We start from the raw sequence: 21,977 nt of genomic DNA on the forward strand, positions 1-21,977 counted from the left end.
AGAATTTTGTGGTAGTAACAAAAATACAAATTCTCAAATATATCCAAATCTTAGGAAAAAAAATCCCCAAATTAACTCTGTGAAAAATAGTATATATTATTTTTTTAATAACTCCTAATACCCTCCTTGAAAATACCAATTTATTAATCTTTGTAAAAGATATTTAGTTGTGATGAAAGTAGATGTCCTGGGTGACGTTACTTAATTATGAAGAAATTCATACTTGATACAAATTAAATTTACATTAAGAATGGAGAAATATGAGGGTTGTATTCAATACCTAACAGTCAGTTTTTTCATAACTTTATGGGCCACTTTGAACTTTATGATAACTGATCAACTGAGGTATGAAGGCCTTACAGAAAGGCCTTAATTTCAGGGGCTCAGAGCTGTTAACTGAAAAATCAGATTTTCAAGGAATATCCGATCTACAGTAGATCATTCTTTCCCTACACTTGAATTTAACTACAATAGAATCTGGGCCCCAAAAGGAAAAAGAATTTAATTAAGCAAAGAGCAAAGGTCTATTGCCTATTCTAACCCACCACATTGTTTTTGAGAAGGAAAAACCGGGCTGGGCTAACAAGCTAACTCGTAAATTTAAATTAATAAACGTCGGTTTACTGATCTCAGTTCTGCTGGGCTAACTCGTAAATCTGAAGTTTAGTAAGTGTCGGTTTACTGGGCTAACAAGCTAACTCGTAAATCCAAGCTCAGCAAGTGTCAGTAACATGATCTGTTTCTACTAGATAAGTTCTAGTGTACTGATTCCCTGCTTTTGCTGTTTGCGCCTTATTGGCTAATAACCCCATGCTTGTAATTAACCCTGTAAAACCCCATGCACACGTCTTGGAGGTGCTCAGAGCCTCGGAGCAGAAGCCCCTCTGAACCCACCAGCGTAATAAATCTGAGTACTCCAACCCTCCAAGTGGTGCTTGTTTCTTGGCTGGCCTGTCATTTCCATAACATTTCACCTTCTCTAATACGGGAGATGAGAAAAAGCAATTTAATGATAAAGTATTTAAAAGGAATTTATAACAAGCCCTGTGTCATTTTACCAATGTCAGAATTACAAACTTAATAAAACCACCACTGATTCCTCAGTTACAGCAAACAGCTTCCTGTGTGTCTAGGATATATGAAGTTGTTTTACCCAGGACTGGAAAATTTACTCACCAGAATAAAAAGTAAAGGTCAAGATGATGAAAATTGCTTTGATCCATGGTAAGAGAGGCATTTTTTCGAGTCGGTCAAAGAAACCCTTCAGAATGTTTATAACAATGGCAAAGAGACACATGCCCATTTCAAGGAACAGGCAAACAAAACCTACAGCCTCAGAAAGTATCTTATTTGCAGAGGAATTACTCCAACCCCTAGACCCCAAGTTAAGATGGACTGTCCCCTCTGCTGCTCCCCCAACCCTATAATTCAGCAAGAAGTATCTTGTCATCAGAAGACCACCCTAAAGTGTAAGAGAAAACTCATGAGAAGTGCTCTGTGAACATGAGAAGAAGCTGATTACTCTCCTAAACCTTTGAGTCAACCTACGAGGAACCTGGCTGTATTCAGAGTAAACATGCACATCAGAATCTCCATGTTTTCTTATGAAAAACAGGAATAGCTGTTTCTGGAAGGACGAATCTACCCCCAGGGCTCCCTCCCTACATGCCTCACTTGACCTACCTAACGTAGAGGTTAACAGGCAGTGAAGCAACAGTGGCTGTCTTACCTTTCCTTCCCGGTCATCCACCTCTGTCCAGGTAAGTCATTCTTGCTGATTTACAAGTGAGGTGATACAGAGAGCTCAGGGCAGCCAAGAGGCAGAGATGCTCCGTGTCCTCCCTGGGGGATACACAGAGGTCAAGAGAGATGCGTCACAGCTACTTCGCAATACGTTTTCCCTCAGCAGGAGGCTTGGAACAGTTTGATCTGATGAACCCAGAAGTATGAGGAGCAAAGAAGAAAATACGTGCAGTTACAGATTTTAAGATAGAGAAGATATGTAAAAACTTTCCAAGCATGAGAGTTGGAAAGGAACAAGAGAATCAAGCAAGAAAAAGAAGAGTTTGGAAATGTTAATTCAACAAGGGCCTAAACCCTTGGAACTTTAAAAAAATATATCACTGTTTTCTAAAATATCTCCTATACAAATAACCTATAAAGGAAAGGACGAAATTTGGTTCAATGTGTTGGAGAGAAAAATTTTCTCCACCCTTCTAGGTTCTTCTGGCTGGTCCAAGAATTAAATTGACGTAAGATAGAGTGACAGGACAAAATCAGATCTAATTATGTAACTGTGGGGAATCTGAGCATGAGAAATTCCAAAAACAGGCAAAATGAAATAGATACACACATACACAATCAGACACTTGAGAAGGATTTGCTAGGTTCCTCCCTGTCTACCAATCCTAGTTTATATTATACTCTAGGTACCTCTAGTGATAACGCCCTTCCTGGGACAGGTCCTCTGTCTAAATTCTTTTAGGTTGTTAGGGGGAAGGTCAAAGGTTCCTCCTGAGTCTTTTGTTTCTTAAAAAGTATCAACCCAAAATAATCCTCATGCCAAAGAGATATATTTAGCGGTGGCAAATTTTGCCTCCTTACAAAAGCAAATCTATTGGAGGCCAAGTTAGTGTTGTCCAATAAATTTTCATTCTAATGAATATATAGAATAGATGCTTGAGATGTTAAGTAAATAGGACTCTTTCATGCCAGCAAATGCTTATGAAGTCATTACCATGAACCTGACAGTAATTATGGTACACTGTTGTTTTCAAATATTAATTCTACATTTCTTTAGTAAAACACATTTTAAATGAGCATTTGGCCTTCCAGTTAAACCTAATTCTCATTGACCCAGAGGTGGAGAGGAATGGACCACTATCTACCATCTGCCCTAAAGTGGACGACTTAAGTTGTGGATGGCAGGATCTCCTCTAGCCCAGATTGATCCATCTACCTTGGAACCATTATGGGAAAATAAATAAAATTATAAATGAAGGTGCTATACTCTTTTATGTCTGTTATATTAAGTTAGCCCGTATCCCAACAAATCCAGTGAACTTCAACTGAACTTGCCTAGGAGCTGCATTTCTTTGAATGTTAATCACATCTATTAAGATGGTCTCAGTCTAATGATGGAGATGCTAATGGCTGGGAATGCTTCAGGCCCTGAAAACTTGAGGCAGCCCCATTTCCCCAGTGAGTCAATACAGGGCTGGACTGGCCTTTGTGGTTCTTAGGATTACAGGACACAATTCAGGAATCCAAAGTGGATTGTACTGTCTGTTTCTCCAGTTTACACTCCAGACTTGAGACCTGCCCTCGTGCAATTTTATGTGCTCTTCAAATTAATCCGTATTTTGGCAGAGGGTGGGCAGGGAGATGTGTGAGGAGATCTGATTTAGCCAGGCGTCATTTTCCAAGAGGGATCAGGAAATCTTAACGTTAGTGCCTTTTTCTACCTGGCAAAACTAAAATTATGCTGGTACACAAAGGATCACTTAGGCTCTTGAAAACAAGGGAAAAGGAACCCCAAGGAAGCAACAGGTAATTAGCAGCCATAGGCCTCTGAATCTTAGCAGATAAAACTCCCTTTAGTTAGAGGGTGCAGGCATTTTTCTTTCCTCATATGTTTAATTTATAAACTGCTTCTAAAGACACCAAAAAGGTTGGCACTAGTACTAAGCATATTTAAAGCCCTTCTAACTTATCTCTCCCTTCTCTTCACTTTTTTTCTTGTGATCCATACTTCATTTCAACCTCCATCTCCTACCCCAGAAACCAGAAGTTTCCCAACGTAACTTTGTGTCCATCATCAGCTGAACATGGTTCATGGATATTCATAAGTTGATTTCAGTTACACAAAATAATGTTGCATTTCTTCACATTCAAGTTTTACCATAAATAATAACCCCGTAATATAAGCAATGAGGAGCCAATGGAAGCTCTGAGTAGGGCAACAGGATCAGATTTGTGTTTTAGAAATAGCATTCTTGAAATTCCTGTATATCAAGAGAATGGATAAATTTCCCTGCAAGTCAGAAAGACGGTATATCACATTAATGTATGAAAAGATTAATAAAAGACATTACTTTTACCAAATTTATGTGGCTCTAATCAAAATTCCAGTAGGGTTATGTCTTAGTGGACTAGACACAGTGTCTCTACAGTACATCTGAGAAGACACTCTCAAAAATATGCAAGAACATAGTAAAAAAACAAAAACAAAACCCAACAACAACAAAACAATGGATGGATTTCTTCCTTTCATATATATTACTGAATACCTATCCAGTGATTAAAAAAAAACTTGCACTGCAGAACTGGGTAGATAGGGTCTTTTCCTTCATAGAACATGCAGTCTAATTACCTAGGAGGCATTTTTTGGAGAGACTGAGTGCTGACTGTGGAAAGAGGGAGACAGAAAAATCAAAGACACTTCCAAGAAAAGCACAGGGCATCATACAAGATGATGATGGTACTGGGCTTAGAAGTTTATGGAAAGTAAACTAAAGGGAACATTCATTCTCTAAGATGAAAGAAAACAGAGAAAGTAAGTGAACATAGGTTTAGGATTAAATGTACCTGTGTTTTAATCCTATCTCTGCCCATTTGTAGCTTTGTTAGTAGCTAGTTAGCTTCCACAAATGAATTTACTCCCCTAAGCCTCAGTTTCTTTTTCCCTTGTGCAAGTTTCAAAGTAGTTTAAACCTCATGGAATTATTGTGAGGAATAAATATGATGAGGAATGTAAACCACATAGCCAGGTACTGGCAATAAGGAAGGAATGGATGGATGTGTAGCTCCCTAGGTAAACTGATACGGAGAGAAAGGTAAAAATAGACAGAAAGGTATATGGTAAAATTTCCAGAATTACAAGGCAAAGGGAAAAAAAAGTGGAGCTAGTTCATCCTGAGGCTTCCCTACTCAGTAAAGAAGAGGTGAAGTTTCCACAAACTTATGGTTACCAAAGGGAGAGAGGAGGGATAAATTAGGAGTTTGGGATTAGCAGATATAAACTACTATATACAAAACAAACAGCAAGGTCCTACTGTAGAGCATAGGGAACTATATTCAATAGCTTGTAATAATCTATAATGAAAAAGAATGTGTGTGTGTGTGTGTATAAATGAATCACTATGCTGTTACACTAGAAAATAACAAAACATTGTAAATCAACTATACTTAAATAAAAAAAAAAGAAGGTGAAGTTTTCTAAAGTAACGTAGTGGAGGTGTGATCAAATAGTTGAAACTGGATTTAAAAAAAAAAAAAAGGAAAGGAAATGATATGGGGATGGGTGGCATGGGTAGCAATATGACATTAAATAAGAGGCCTCCTTAGGAGTCACAGAAGGCTTAGGTAAGTAGTAGTGATAGCAGGATTATAGAGTCCACTGAAGGAATTTGTTCTAGCCTAGCTCCACAACCAAGGTCTAGAGCAGGAAAACAGGATGTTGGATTTATCCCAGGTTGGAAGAAAGAGGGAAGAATAGAGAACAGGATGTCAAGAGAATATGGTCATGCCAAGGTGCTAAAAATAAATGCCAGTCTATGGGACTCAGGCTGGGAAGAGAAGACAAGCAGCAAAAGGAGTACTAACGACTCTAGAGAGTTTAAAGTGTGTGAGAGAAATTTTCCAGACAGTGGCAAATTTTCAGGCTTGCCTATATTAAGGTGGATGGAAGGAAACAAATGAAGAAATTGGAAACCTAGGCACTGCAAAGATTATTGCTTGTGGTGCCGGAATGTCCCTGTCTGATGTCAGAAATCAAGCCAGAAAAATAAAGCAGATAAACCTTTTGAGAAGTGAGATGGACTAACTGACTTCTGGAGGCAGAGCAGACCAGGAAAATGAGTCAGCCTTTCCTTGGTGAAATGTTCACCAGATCCTCTGGAATGAGGTAGGTAATTAATGTGCTTTGCAAATGTCATTTGATATTTAGGATGCTTGTCCTTCTTGTTCTCATAATCCACAATCAAAAACCACAAGAACAGAACCTCCAGGTCTGTCCCTGCCTCCTGGAGCATGAAACATCAGAGGAGGTGGTTCAAGAGAGAGATCAAAAGAGGAAACAGCCCTGAGAGCAATTTCTTGCCTATCTAGTGGTCATGCAACTAAGCAAGAAGCCTGCCTCCTCTGCTCAACATGCCCCTGGCCAGACTCTCGTGGAACAACAACTTTGCTCAAGGCTAGCTGTGACCTCAGGATGACTACAGAGAGGCTCACATTTTGCAGGGAGCTCATTCAGGTAAACATCTTGTCACCTCCTTAGTCTAAGTCAGTGATAGGATCTCTTTGGCTTGCTTCTCTGTCACTAGATTTCCTTTAAGTCTGTTTTCCTCCAACACCATCCTTTTGTTTCCTCTGCACGTGAACATGGGGAAAATTTCACTGCTAATGTAGTTCTCCCTCATTTCTCTACACGCCCACAAGCTGCAATTTGGAGAAGAGACAGAATGAATAGCATATGGCACGAGGAAGCTGGGTAAATGACTTGGAATGTATCTTCCCTCTGGCCCTAAATATTTCCATCCTTAGAAAAGAAAAGTTTGGCTAAACAAATTGGCAATTTAATATGGTTAAACTCTACTTATATTCTTATCAGCTAATCCTCTCAATATCCTACGATGTTCATACTTTTTCTGAGGTTCACACTTCTAAAAGATGTTGAAGCTAGAATTTGAACTTAGATTTCACTAATAGTTAACAGAGGTCATGAAAATCTTATGTACCTACATATGAGTCATAAAAATTATAAAAATCAATTAGCCTGATTCGTGCATCAGGAAAGATGTACATAATTTTTAAGACCTCAGACTAACAATTCCATTTTCAATCCATTCTTTGTATTGGAGTGTATGTAACTGGCTTGGAAGAATAACTTAGGAAATGGAGGACTTCAATGTGGGAGAAACTGGTCCATCCCATGGAATCAAACAACTTGCATTATAAAGTGACAAATTCCTGACAGTGCAGAACAGTCTTTAGTGCATACCTATTTTCCCAGAATTCCTATAAATTCTTAAAATGTCCATATTCACTAACATGAATGTCTCAGTTTAGATTATATATTGTAGGAGGAACCTATTTATTCATAAATTACATGCATGGGGCCCTGATGAGAGCCCTAATGCTAATTCTTCTTCAAAGCCAAAATTGTGATTGTACAATGGCTTCTGGAAAGAAAAAAACAAAAACAAAAATGTTATTTTAATCCCCCCCACCCCCCCTTTAGAGCAGAAGGGCCCTCTCAGGTCTGAATCCCTGGAGACCAGGCCACTGTGGGACCACCCTGGCCAAATTCATGGGAACGGCACCACCTCAGAGTAGTGGGTCTCTTACTTTTGGAAAGCCAGTTGTGCAGGAGATTAGGAATAAACTATTCTGAGCATTTTCACAGGCCTCACCAAAGCAGTACATTAGAGGAGGTCAAATGGCTGCCTTTCCCTGCATGACCACGTTTTTCCTGGTATCCTCCACTTTGGCACATATTGCTTTTGCAGGTAAGGAAACACAGGTCTTGGGAGAGAAACATCTGGTTTTCTTTTACTTTGTAGGAAAGAACGAATCAATTTTCACTGGATCGAAAAAGTTTTGTTGAAACATAGGCCTTTGGGCTTGATAAAACAAGCTGGATGTCAACTGGCTATCGCTGTTAGAAAGGGAATTATTGTGGAAAATCCCTCACTATGTCAAAAGTTAATAACATACTACTACATAACCCATGGGTCAAGAGAAATCAAAAGGCCAACTTAAAATTATTTTGAATATGACGAAAATGAAACAAAATGAACAGAAGTTTAGATTCAAAGACATGTCACTGCCTCCATACCAGTTTCCTTCCCCTGCAGGCCCACCATCACCCTGTATGTAACCCACCTTACTGGTCTCTGATGTATCTTTTCTGTTCTTTTGTTCAAATAAACATGCATATGAACATTTTGTTATGTTACTCTTCCTACTCTCTTACATAAAAGATAACATACTACAGGCACCTGTTTGCATCTTGCTTTTCCGAATTTACAGATGTCCTGAAAATCATTATGTTATCAGCTCACAGGGATTTCCTCATTCTTTTACACAATTGCACAAAACCTCATCAGACAGATGTACCTAAGTCTATTCAACCAGTCTTAAGTAAGCCAGAAGGAGAAAAATACCATATGATATCACTCATACGTGGAATCTAAAAAAGAAGACACTAATTCATCTACAAAATAGAAAACAGACCTGCAGACATAGTAAACACCCTTATGGTTACCGGGGAAAGGGGGTGGGAAGGGATAAATTTGGGAGTTTGAGATTTGCAGATATTGGCCACTATATATAAAAACATTTAAAAAAAATATTTCTTTTGTATAATGCAGGGAACTGAGTTCAGTATCTTGTAATAACCTTTAGTGAAAAAAAATATGAAAACGAATATGTGTATGTGTGACTGGGACATTATGCTGTAGACCAGAAATTGACACTCTGTAATTGACTGTACTTCAATAAAAAAAAATTAAAAAAAACAAACACTGCTGCAATAAATAATCTTATGCATACTGTACTGTTGGAGGTTTATCTTCAGAGTAAATTCCTTGAATTGCTATTCAATGTAAATGGAAAGTAGTTTTGTTCAGCACTGCCAAGTTTCACTCCATAAAGGTTGTGCCAATTTGCATTCCCACCAATTGTAGACTAAAGGGTCTCTTTCTCAGTAATTAACCTGACAGGTGAGAAATGGTATTTCAGTATAGTTTTAGTTAGCATTTTTCTTATCATAGTGAATTTGAGTATCTTTCACAGATTTGAGGGTCACTGACATATCGTTGGGGTCTGTGTGTGTATATGTGTGTGTATATGAATTGTATCTGCATCCCATTTAGCAACTGGGGTTTCTTCCTTCTTAAAGTATTCTTTATATATTAGGTATATTAGCCTTTTACCTGTGATATGTGTTGCAAATTTTTTCCAGTTTGTCAGATACATTTTTAGTTTTTTATGTTTATATTTTGTCACGAAAAAATTATTTTTATTTGGGTGTAATAAAAGGTATCAGTCCTTTCTGTTATCGCATGGAGATTAATGAGTCATTATCAGAAAGTCTTTCTTACATTAAGATTAAAGAGCAATTCAGTTGTGTTATATTTTGATCCTTGTATGGTTTTGTTTTTTTATGTTCAGATCCTGATCCATCCTAAGTTTGTTCCTATGTATGGTATGCAGTATTTATATACATACATATGTTACTTTATTTTACTTTTATTAGATGAAGGCTTTTATTTTTCTCTTCTCGTAACTATGTCCAGCTGCTTTTGTCTTTAAAATATTCTGGCTTTTTAGAATCAGAGAGGAGCATCCCACCTTTTTTAGTCTCTGAAAGAGTATGTAGATAATCAGCATACTCTACTCCTGGAGAGATTGGGAGGCTCGTTGTTTCCTTTGTGAGAAGATTTTAAAATATTCAAGTTTTCTCTTCTAACTTTGTAAATTCTAACTTTTGGAAAGCTAGACTTTCCTAGGACATTTTAAATATCTGACAGTGAGAGATAGGGAAGAGCAGAACTTTGATAGGTCTTTTCTCACTTTATTCTCCCACAGCCAGTTGGTCATCCTCTATCCCAAGGCAACAGCAGCACCCCTCGCAGGAACTAGTTCACCGTATCCCTCGGGCTCCCTGGAGTCAAGAACTCCTAAGTTTTCACATCATCACTCTTAGTATCCCCTTTAGTTCAGCATCCTGGTAGGAACTGGCCTAATATTTTATTTACTATATCACATTTAATTTTTACAACAATCTTTGAAATGCATATATTTATTCCAACTGTAGTGAAGAGAAAATGGTAGCCAACAAAAGTAACTGAATGAAAATCACATGATTTGCAAATTATGCATACAACCCCAAATACTACCTACAAATTTTGCTGCCATAAATTATTTTGTATACTTTGTGCAAATGAATATTCAGTGGGTGAAATCATATCCTATGGAAAACTATTTCTTTTAACCTATTATGTCTGTACTTTATTTGCAGGTATAGTCAAACCGCGTGACCGCTCTAGATGGCCTAAGGTAAATTTAAATTTCTCAGTTCTGAATTCTGATTCTAATCTGAGCACTCTCTTGACATGAGAGACCTAAAACTTCATTGTGGTAAAGTAGAATGGAAGTTTTCTATGGAACTTTGGGCAGGCATCTTAACTTCTCCAGGCTTAGATTTACCCCCATGTAGCACAAGCAATGTAATAGTAAAATACATCTCTGAACATTAAAAGAAATAATACCTACCACTAGTCCAAGACCACGAAGTGTAACAGTGGTATACACAGAATTTGATCTCAGTCTCAAAACAGAACCTTCACTTTAACAACTACATTTGAGCTCCTGTCTCCTGGGAATTCACGAACACATAACTATCTCTACTTACACACTTTTTATAATGAGTTACTAGCACTGGGACATTGGGACTCCAGGTTTAAATGAAAACTTTGCATTTGGAGTTTAAACTGAGTTATTATAATGCTTATGACTTTAAGAGATGATAGATGGGCGAGGACATTATAGTCAGAAAAAAACTTGCCTGACCAAAGCACAGAGAGGAAATCCCTGAGAAAGATCAACTGATTAGTAATATCTGATATTATTTCTGTGTGGGGCAGAAGTGACAGGCCAGGAATAGATGAAGGAAAATCTATCAACTGTTATTCATATGATATTTTATGACATCTGCAGCCCAATTGTAAAATGTACTACCCAGTGGATCCTTCTTATGACTCAACCTGTCCTGATGTAACAGCATATGTTTGTGCTACAAATGGCCAGACTTACCAGAATGAGTGTTTTCTTTGTCTTGCTCAGTGGTAAGTTCAAAAAAAAAGTACCATTATTTTTTCTCTTTAGTTCTTCACAGAGATTTCAAAGTAAGTTTTGAAATGGTTGATAGTATTTCCAAAAAATCAGATTTTTCACTAAAAATATAGATTTCCAGCATCTTTTAAAAAATCAAACATTATACTATTAGTAAGCTGTATTTCACAGACAAGAAATAAAGCCACAGCTGTCTAGTAACGCTACCCAACTAAATGGGGTTCGGGTGTTCCGGAAACCTGCAGTCCCGCCTCTTTCTGTTGCGGGAGGGTGGCTCGCTTCACTTACTTACAATGCCAGTTCGACTCCTACAAGGAGTTATGTTTACAGCCCCTGAACCATGTGAGAAAACTAGATATGTATCAAATATGAACCTGATATGGGGGTCAGTGTGGGAAGTCTCTGGAAGGAAGAGGCAGTTAAAGTATTCCTAAAGAAAAATTCAAAAGAAAATAGAATGGGCGATTTACACAGGGCTCACTGCTTGGGAAAACATGTGGAACTGCAGAAATGCACAATGTCTTTAGGGAAATAGTGAAGATAAAAATTGTGTTGAAAAGAATGTTATGTATTTAAAGAATAGTAATATGTAAGGGTGGAAAGTTAGGCAGAGGTCAGTCTTCTGGGAAATGTAAACACCACAGTAAGGAAAATAGACTCGTCTATGGGCAGTGTAAACCTAGTGAAGATTTGAGCAGAGAATGTGAATTATGCATAACATTATTACTGTGGTTATCTTTTACTGCTTGGTAGAAAATCTGGCATTGCTACATTGACTGGAAAGGTATTAAAATGGGAATGGGTTAGGGACTGAAAGACTTTCTTTTGGAAACCTTCACAGAGCACTTGCTGAATAATCAAGACGTAGAGGAGGAATGTGCCAACTGTGGTGGTGATGGACAGGCCGGGAAGGGGTGGGGGGAAGGGAACTGGAGAAACAGCTCCATTTCTCAGGACTTCATTTGGAAGAGAAGGGAAGGTGAAGTAAGACCCATTTTCCTTTATGATACTAATCTCTTGTTTTCTCTTTTCTTTAGGGAATTGGGTCATCGTATTAAATTTGATAAACATGGAAAGTGTTACTAATGGGTAACAGAGTACTATACTTTTTTATTCTCTTTACTAATTCTGAAAATTATTTCTTTTGGAATCTGAGGGTGTAATAAATAACATACCTCTAAGCTGTACCCAAATCTGGAACAAATGATAAACAAACAAAAGAAAACGAATGGACAGCTGAATGTTACATTTATCACAAACACAATAATAAAAGAGGTGGTAAATATTCATCTCTGGGCACTGATTGAAGTCAGCTTTTGTTTTGCTTAGGTCTGAGGTTATGTTACCCAGTGGTCTCACAAACACTTCCCTGAATTCAGTTTACCCTAGAGCACAGGGTTATCTGCAGGGTCATCTGCAGGGTCAGACCCTGCCCCGCTAATCTCACTTAAAGACACGAGCCAAAGAGAAACTATCCCCCTCACATGTGCACACAGTTGTTTCAGGCTTTCTGCCTCATATTCATGGATGAAGCCCACCTTCATTAGGAGAGGAAAAGGTCCACATGCTAATAGAAGGAGGCAGAAGGAGAGCTAAGAGTTTTGGAGAGAAAGGGAGAGAGTGGATATCATCTGATCCCCTAGTTCCAGCATACCTAATTCTCACTCCATCCCACCGTTCCCATTACATCAGTCAATAAATTCCCTTTTATTTTCTTTGCTTAATATGCTCTATAATCTGTCACTTATAGCTGAAAGATCTTGACTAATATAGGGAAGTGAAGTCACTATTATACTTGAGGCCGGGGAAATGAAGTGAAAAGCTCTGTGTTTTTACCTGGTGTGGCCACTAGATGTCAGCGTCACTCATCTAACTTAATCATTTGACCAGAAGGGTCCAGAAAGCACACAATTCTACTTTCTCCATCACCTATCCAGTTAATACACAGTCCACCTGTGCCAGCATGGAGACCCTTGTCGTCTTATGTCTTCCTTACCCCTGTCCCTAGTGCCCTTGGTCAGTAGGGTCCATCTGAGTGGCTCTCTTTGGAGCTGATGCAATGAAGTTTCAGGTATTTCAAGTCCCTCAAACTAAAGGGTCTCTTAAAATACAGACCTTCTCTTAAGTTTGATCATCTTGTATAGTTACAACACTATTTCATTATTTCATCTTTCCATCTCTGCCTCACTAAAAATAACAAAAGCAAAATCTTCTCCCACAAAGAGGGAAGGAGGTACAACTCGTCCCACCACAGAATAAAAAGAAGAGAATCAGGAAACTCCTAACTTATTTTTCCCTTTTCAAAAGAGAGCCTGCAATTATTCTACTTTACGAGGGAAATAAAAAGGGCATAGTCAGAAATCCCTGATTCCTAAGTGTCTTCTCTATTGTGCGAAAATGCTGCCTGGGAGACAGACGTGAACACACATGTGGTAACTAAGCACATACGAAGTGTCAGCTGAGAATGGAAATAACCACCTAAAGTTTCATAAGAGAACACAAGTGTTCCAGTGAAGGAAGGGGCAGTTTGACATCTTTACCAGCTTTATGGGCAGAGGTAGAGTTCTGACAATAGTTTGCCCATGCTGAGTGAGCACACACACCATGCCAAGTGCTGTTAAGTGTTTTCTTTGTCGCAGTTAATCTTCTCCACGGTCCTGTAAGCCTGATACCGTTATCATCGCCATTTGACAGATGAGGAAGTTAAATTTAGACAAGGTAAACTATACAATCTTGTAGTTTATAAAGAAGGAATGAAATTTAAATTCAATTATCCTGTTCCTAACGACAACCTTATGTTGTCTGCAGACCCAAATGGGACTAGAAAAAGAGAGCCTATAGATGCAGTAATGGACAAGTAACATACCAAAATAAAACTCTGCTTTCAGAATTATAAAAACAATCCTCAAATGGGAGCCAGTTTTCCTGCTTACTTTTCACATACTTGAAACAAATTAGTTAATATAACATCAGCTTTTTAGGTCTGATCTGCCATTTCTCTGTTTTCTGATCTCCAGATCTATTTATTCTCCATTAAACTGTAAGAAAAAATTTTGGAGCACAGGCAAATAAAATCTATTCATTTAGCAAACATTAGGTCCCTATACTGTGCCAGACATTGTTGTAGGCACTGGGTAGATAAGGCCTCTATTGTCAAGGAGTTCACATTCAGATGGCCTTCTGCAAGAGCTTAGTGTTGAGGGGAAAACGGTAAGAACAACAACAACAAAATAAACAAAACATGGAATAACAGTGTCAGGAGGAATAACTGCCTGCTATAAGCAGAGAGATGGCCAGAGGGGACTAGAAGTCAAGAACAGCTGTTGAGATCAGAGAGATCTGGGAGATACAATGATGTTATGTAGGTAGGCTTTAAAGCCATGGATATAAGTCTCAGTCTTATTCTAAATGAGATGAAAACCAATTAAAAGGATATTCCTATTAACATACAGAAACCAGTTGCATTTCTTTACACTAACAATGAAATAGCAGGAAAAGAAAGTGAAGAAGCAATCCCTTTTAAAATCACACCCAAAACAGTAAAATACTTAGGAATAAATTTGACCAAGGAGGTGAAAGACTTATACATGGACAACTACTGATTAAGGAAATTAAAGATGACTTAAAGCAATGGAAAGATATCTCATGCTCTTGGATTGAAAGAATCAATATTGTTAAAATGGTCATACTGCCCAAGGCAATCTACAGATTTCATGTGATCCCTATCTAATTACCCAGGTCATTTTTAACAGAACTAGAACAAATAATCGTGAAATTTATATGGAATCACAAAAGACCCAGAATTGCCAAAGCAATATTGAACAAAAAGAATGAAGCTGGAGGAATAACCCTCCCAGACTTCAGACAATGCTTCAGAGTTACAGTTATCAAAACAACATGGCATTGGCATAAAAACAGACATATAGATCAATGGAACAGAACAGACAGCCCAGAAATAAACCCACAGACCTAGAGTCAATTAATCTTGGACAAAGGAGGCAAGAATATATAGTGGAGAAAAGAGTGTCTCTTCAGCAAGTGGTGTTGGGAAAACTGGACAGCCACATGTAAATCAATGCAGTTATTAGAACATTCCCTCAAACCATACACAAAAATAAATTCAACATGGCTTAAAGACTTAAATATAAGACAAGACATAATAAACCTCCTGGAAGAAAAATAGGCAAAACATTCTTTGACATAAATCTTAGCAATGTTCTCCTAGGGCAGTCCACCCAGGCAATAGAAATAAGAGCAAAAATAAGCAAAGAGGACCTAATTAAACGTATAAGCTTTTACACAGCAAAGGAAACCATAAGTAAAACAAAAAGACAACCTACAAAATGGGAGAAAATATTTGCAAATGATGAGACTGACAGTGGCTTAATTTCCAGAATATATAAACATCTCACACAACTTAATAACAAGAAAACGAACAATCCAATCCAAAAATGGGCAGAAGACCTAAACAAGCAATTCTCCAATGAAGACAAATGGCCAACAACAGGCACATGAAAAAATGCTCAGTATCACTAATTATCAGAAAAATGCAAATCGAAACTGCAAGTGAGGTATCACCTCACACCAGTCGGAATGGTCATCATTCAAAAGTCCACAAACAATAAACAGTGGAGATGGTGTAGAGAGAAGGGAACCCTCCTACACTGTTGGTAGGAATGTAAACTGGTGCAGCCACTATGGAAAACAGTATTGAGACTCCTCAAAAAATTAAAAATAGACTTACTATATGATCCAGCAATCCCAGTCCTGGGCATATATCCAGAGGGAACTCTAATTCAAAAAGCTACATACACTCAACGTTCATAGCAGCACTATATACAATAGCTGAAACATGGAAACAACCTAAATGTCCATTAGCAGATAACTGGATAAAGAAGCTGTGGTATATTTATACAACAGAATACTACTCAGCCATAAAAAAGAATAAAATAATGCCATTTGCAGCAACATGGATGAACCTAGAAATTGTCATTCTAAGTGAAGTAAGCCAGAAAGAGAAAGAAAAATACCATATGATATCACTCATATGTTGAATCTAAAAAAAATACAGGACACTAATGAATTAATTTACAAAACAGAAACAGACTCTCAGACATAGTAAACAATCTTATGGTTACTGGGGGAAAGGGTGTGGGAAGGGATAACTTTGGGAGTTTGAGATTTTCAAATGTTAGCCATTTTAAATATTTTAAAGAACAAGTTTCTTCTGTACAGCACAGGTAACTATATTCAATATCTTGTAACAACCTCTAATGAAAAAATATGTATATGTGTGGCTGGGACATTGTGCTGTACATGAGAAACTGACACATTGTAACTGACTGTACTTCAGTTTATTAAAAAAAAAAAAAAGGTTGAATTATCTTAAGTTCCAGTGAAGTAGCCTTCATTTCTTTTTAAATTCACTGATGTTAAAGACTACTTCTCCTAAATGCTGGGTGAATTCTGTGTTACTCTACCTTTTGACTAATAACGTGGAGTCTTAGGGCTATTCATTCATTTAGTAATTATTTAATAAGTAGTTCCTACTCTGCCCAGTGCACTCTGCTAAGGTCAAACAAGACAGGCAAGATTCTGTTCTGGTGGAACCTGCATTCTAGTGGTGAGAGATGAATAATATACAAATAAAGGAACAGGCAATGCCAGATTGTAAGGAATGCTGTAATGAAAATGAATTAAAACAATATATATATAATAACAAGGCATATAACAGAGCTCAATAAATAGATGCTAGATGCTAAATGAATGCTGGCAACCATAACTCCTAGACACAGACTCCAACTGAAATCAGCATAATAAAAGCTTATAATAGAAAAGAAGAAAAATGGGGAAAAAAGGCAATTTAAATAAAAAAATAGATGAAAGAATTTTTCAGTCCAATCTCACATAGAATTCACTATAAAAATATTTAGCCTAACCATGGAAAACATGCTACAGCCTATCCGATTTACAAGTTGAATGTTTTAAAGAAAAACCAGCTACTGTATATAACACTGGAACTGGAGAAAATGGACTCCCTCAGCAGGCAGACGTGCCTGCGGCCGATACACCTGCTGTTCCCTCTACACTATCTGATTCCCTGGCTCAAAAAGGGTTCCAACTTCTTTGCACACAATCCTCAACCTTATTTATAACTTAAAGTCCTAACCCCGAATGTGTTTGGAAAAGTGCTTTCAAAGAGGGAATTAAGGTTGAATGAGGTCATAAAGTTGGGGAGACTCTAATCTAATAGGACTTGTGTCTTTATTAGAAGAGGAAGAGTCACTAGGGGTCGTACACACACAGCAAAGGCTGTGTGAGGACACAGTGCAAAGATGGCTGCCCACAAGCCAAACACAGAGGACTCAGGAGAAACCAGCCCTGCTGGCTCCTTTATCTTGAACTTCCACCCTTCAGAACTGTGAGAAAAAATAAATTTCTGTTGTTTAACTCACCCAGTGTTTGGTATCTTATTATGGCAGCCCTAGGAGACTAATATATTCTACAATTTGGTTGGCTCTGGGGTTACAGGTGTTCCCTTCAGCACTAAGAACAGGAGACAGGATTTTTACTAATAGGAGCTGAGAGATGTGTGCATGCGTGTGTGTAATCTAGATACACATAGTGTCAGGTCACCTATAAGCAACGTGAACAGGAAAAAAAAATAGTCCTTACTGTTGTTCATTCACATCATTTTGCCCCATGATTGAAACTATGAAGCTCCACTTATTCAAAGAAAATTTGAATAGAACCAAAGCATAGGATCCCTGGATGTGCTAACTGTCTGTCCCTTGAGAGGCAGGGAACAAGGTCCTGCCAAACCCAAGATCAGAATGCAAATATTCAGATCTTTAGGTCACTATACAGAGTGTACAGTGTACAGAGGCATGATCACTGTTGGGGAGGGAAGGAAGGAAAGAAAGAAAGAAAAGTAAGAAAGAAAAGTTAAGAGAGAAAAGAAAGAGAAGAAAAGAAAAGAGAAGAGGAAAAAGAAGGAAAGGAAAGGAAACGAGAAAAGAAATGAGCTGGGGTGTGAAGGGGCCACATAGGGAAGGGAGAAGACGGACAGACAAAAGGTTAGAGCCAGTTCAGCCAAATCTAGGCCACTGAAACTGTCACAAGAAGGCCTTGAGGGTGTTGGATGGAATGTGTGCTGGATGCCAAGAAGGAAAGAGCCTGGGGGTTGAGGGTGAGCGGCTGCAGCAATTAGGAGAGAAACACAGTGAAGTAGGGTTCCAACTTATTTGCACACAATCCTCAACCTTACTTATCACTTTTACATATTAAGGTTCCAAGGAGGGGTTTTTCAACTTGAAAACCTGAAGCACCAATCTAGGTTAGCCTCACTAGCTGTGGCGAAAGAAGAAAGCACCGGGTGGAGAAGGACGGTCACAGCACTGCACCTCTGACAGATGAGGCTATGGGCACAGGGAAGGAGCCCTTGCCTCTTGATTCTCAATCTTCCCCTTTCCCACTGGGAACCTCCTTTCCAGATGCCTCCCCTCTCCACATGAAAATGCTGTGCACCCTGACCTAGTGCTCACCCCTCTGCCTACTCAAAACATCAGCTATCCCTCCTGACTGCTCTGATTTGACGGCTTTACTCCTGTAACTCCAATTTCCAATGCGTCTCCAAGTTTACCTCTTAGATTTAGATTTAAAGGCAATACACAAGAGTGATCAAAAAGAATGGGCTCTTGGGTGCATATGGCTCAGTGGTAGAGCACATACTTAGCATGCACAAGGTTCTGGGTTCAATCCCCAGTATCTCCATTAAAGAAAAAAAGCATCGGTTCTTAACCTTAAACCTACCACTTCTCTAAGCCCATCTAGCCTCAGCTAAGTAACAGGGCAAATAACTGCACCTGTCTCATAAGACTGTCTTAAATGAGATCATGCACACTTTTCTCTAATTTTTATGTTTGTCTGCATTAATTCTATCCTGCCTTCCCTAGAATTGAACCATGGGCCCAGGGATCCTCTGTGAGAACGCCTCAAGTTCCCACCCCGACCCCTTGCAGGAATAGGAGGAGGAATATACACACTGCCCTCAGTCTGAAATGGACTGCTTTTCTATCTTCAGTCTTCATCTTTCACCCTCAAAGGACCCTCCACAAATTTGTGGCTCACTGTGCAGCCTGAAAATTTTGTCTCCATAAAAACAGCTACCGAAACTCAAAGCAACCAGACATCTGATCCTCTGACCTTGACCAAAGAGGTCAGGATACCTTTTTTGAATCTGAAGACCTCCACCCATTCTTTATCTATTCTATCTTTGGATACACCTTGAGGATCATTATCTCAGCCCCACCCTTGAGAAACTAAATCTGGCACTTTGCCTATTAGCCACAGCCTCCATTGACAACTGTTCATATCCCCCACCCCTACTAGGTCCACAATTTACCTGAACTTTGACCTCTAAACCTACACTGCTCACATCATGCATAGTTTATCCGAACCTTGTGAGACACTTGACTCCCTTGCAAACCTAATAGTCTTTACGGCCCCCTCAAGTCTCTGATGAACATACTCTCTATCCATAAAAACATCTTTTTTTTTCCCATTTCTCACTCCCAGAATATTTGGAGAGAAATATTAAGCATGGTACTGACTGGGCCCACTGAAAACTAGTACTAAGTCTGTCTAGTGGCCACTAATTTTTATATCTTTTGTTGATTATCTGACTTGCTCCCATCAAGGTCAGTGCCAGGGCCTTCTTCATTCTTCTCCAACTTCCAAACCAATTTGATTCTTCCACTGCAAAAGGCAACCCCAGAACTTACCAGTCAGAGCCAACCTTATGATGGGTTCCCCTTCATCTTTCTTTCTCTCCTTTTCACAGTATCTGACTCTACACTCATCCACTCTTCTCTGTCTTCCATGTAAGAGGGAATGGTGATTCACCTGTGCTCTTCATCTTATTTCTAACTTTTCTATACTCTAATTAGCCACCCACCATCATGTATCTTAAATTTCTTCTTCTTCCCTTCGGCTTTAAAATATGCTCAGTCCAGAAGAATAGATAAACAAGATTATACTGTATAGCACAGGGAAATATATACAAGATCTTGTGGTAGCTCACAGCGAAAAACAATGTGACAACGAATATATGTTCATGTATAACTTAAAAATTATGCTCTACACTGGAATTTGACACAACATTGTAAAATGACTATAACAATAAAAAATGTTAAAAAAAAAAATAAATGAAATATAATAATGATGCAGGAAAACGGATGTGGGGTGTGAGGAGGGCCAAGTCCCAGGTCTTGGTTGAGCCCCTGGGACGTGCCCCACCAAGTGTGGGTCCTTGGCTTCGCGCAGTAAAGAATTCAAGTGTGAGCCACCACTGAGTAAAGGTAGATTTATTTAGAGAGATACATACTGCATAGAGTGTAAGGCAAGAGAAAGGCAAGGGAAGAGATACAGGAATTGGGTGCTCAGGTTAAAAGTAAAAGTAGGTACACACTCCATAGACAGAGTGTGGGCCATCTTCAAAGGAGAGAGAGCGCAAAGGGGCCACTAGGTGTGGTGTTGTCACTTTTTATGGTTTCAGCAGCTTCACACGCCTACAGGTGGGATCAATCCAACTGCCCTGGGGAAGGGGCTGGGACTACCAGGAATTGGGCCACCACCCATTCTTTGGCCTTTTGCGGTTAACCTTGGGGCTGTCATGGCACCTGTGTGCAAGTTATTTGATCACATTGTTACAATGAGCATATAATGAAGCTCAGGGTCCGCTAGAAGTTAAACCTCTTAATCCTTAAGGCCAATTAGGAGGTGAACCTTCCACCATTTTGGTGTTAAATTGCTGTCATTCCTTGAGTGGTTGTGCCCTGCCCCCCTTCCCTCCTGTCTTAATAACAGTCCTATATAAAAAAATAAATATGCTCAGTCCATCCTAGACCTTGCTGAAGGCTTGCTTCTTCCATTCCCCAACTCGGACTATCAAACATCTTAAAACAACAACAACAACAACAACAACAAACAAAACAAAACCAAAACCCAAACAAACAAAACCTACCTTTTCACTTCATCCTGATTACCCTTTGATTCCATTTCCAATCCTTTTAGCTACAACTGCATTTCAAATTCCAGCAAATTTCTGCTTGAAACATAATGGCTTTTTCTCAGTATTCATTATCTCCAAATGTTCATAGCAAACAATAAAACTTATAATTAACTCTTTATTAGGACATTCACTGCCCTTTTTTTCCATGACTTAACTCAACAGTTTCCTACATTAATTAGTATCATAATCTTAGTAAGATTACTTAAATCCCGAGTCTCATCTTACTCATTGATAAAATTAAGGTAATAAAAATTCCTCCCTCGATGAGTTGTCATAAAGATCACATTCCATATTATTAGTTACCCTATACTGAGCTCTAATTATGACCTTAGCACTGATACACAAACACACACACAGACACCAGAGACTATATACACACACACACACACTATATACACTATATGTGTGTGTATATACACACACACACACACATATAGTCTCTGGTGTGTGTGTGTATAAATACATACATACATGCACACACACAGACACCAGAGACTATACACACACACACACACTCTACATACACTATGCATATATATAGTCTCTGGTGTGTGTGTGTGTGTGTATACATACATACATACATATATACAAGCACACACACACACACATATATATACTTGCATTTCACACTCAAAACCACTCTATGAGGTAAATATTATTTCCATGTACAGATGAGGAAACTAAATATCCAGAACTTAGCCTACATATTCAAAGTCACAGGTCAATGTTTATTAGAAACAAGGTTCCAAATAAGATCTGATCCACGGGACTCAATGGCTGTGCTTCAGAATGTACCACAATAAACCTGCCAAGCAAAGCACTGGTGGAGCAGAGTCTACTGCCTTCTCCCAGCTTTTCATACATATGTCCTCCAGCCCAACAGACAAACAATGGCCATTTGGGTAACTGTGCTTGGACAATACAGTTTACAATCTCAAGTCAGTAACTCATAGCAGAGACTACTGGCCTGTCAATAATAATAATCACAGTAACAATTACATGCACTGCACTTCATGTGAACTCCGGTGTGGTTAGCAATAGGTCCCAC

At 38.6% G+C, this 21,977-nt stretch overlaps 2 protein-coding genes across 6 annotated transcripts in view; one reads left to right on the plus strand and one right to left on the minus strand.

Annotated features, from left to right (window-relative positions):
• LOC105097008 (uncharacterized) overlaps positions 1 to 21,977 on the minus strand; it is a 269,473-nt gene that overhangs the window by 192,675 nt on the left and 54,821 nt on the right. The window lies entirely within an intron of this gene.
• SPINK13 (serine peptidase inhibitor Kazal type 13) lies at positions 5,729 to 12,126 on the plus strand. Its single transcript, XM_010989504.3, has 5 exons — positions 5,729 to 6,253; positions 7,406 to 7,508; positions 10,025 to 10,062; positions 10,723 to 10,850; positions 11,895 to 12,126. The coding sequence occupies exons 1-5, from the start codon at positions 6,212 to 6,214 to the stop codon at positions 11,941 to 11,943; spliced, it is 360 nt and encodes a 119-aa protein (XP_010987806.2). The 5' UTR covers positions 5,729 to 6,211; the 3' UTR covers positions 11,944 to 12,126.

Source organism: Camelus dromedarius, chromosome 3 (assembly GCF_036321535.1).
Source record: "Camelus dromedarius isolate mCamDro1 chromosome 3, mCamDro1.pat, whole genome shotgun sequence".
In the NCBI taxonomy this organism is placed as follows: domain Eukaryota; kingdom Metazoa; phylum Chordata; class Mammalia; order Artiodactyla; family Camelidae; genus Camelus; species Camelus dromedarius.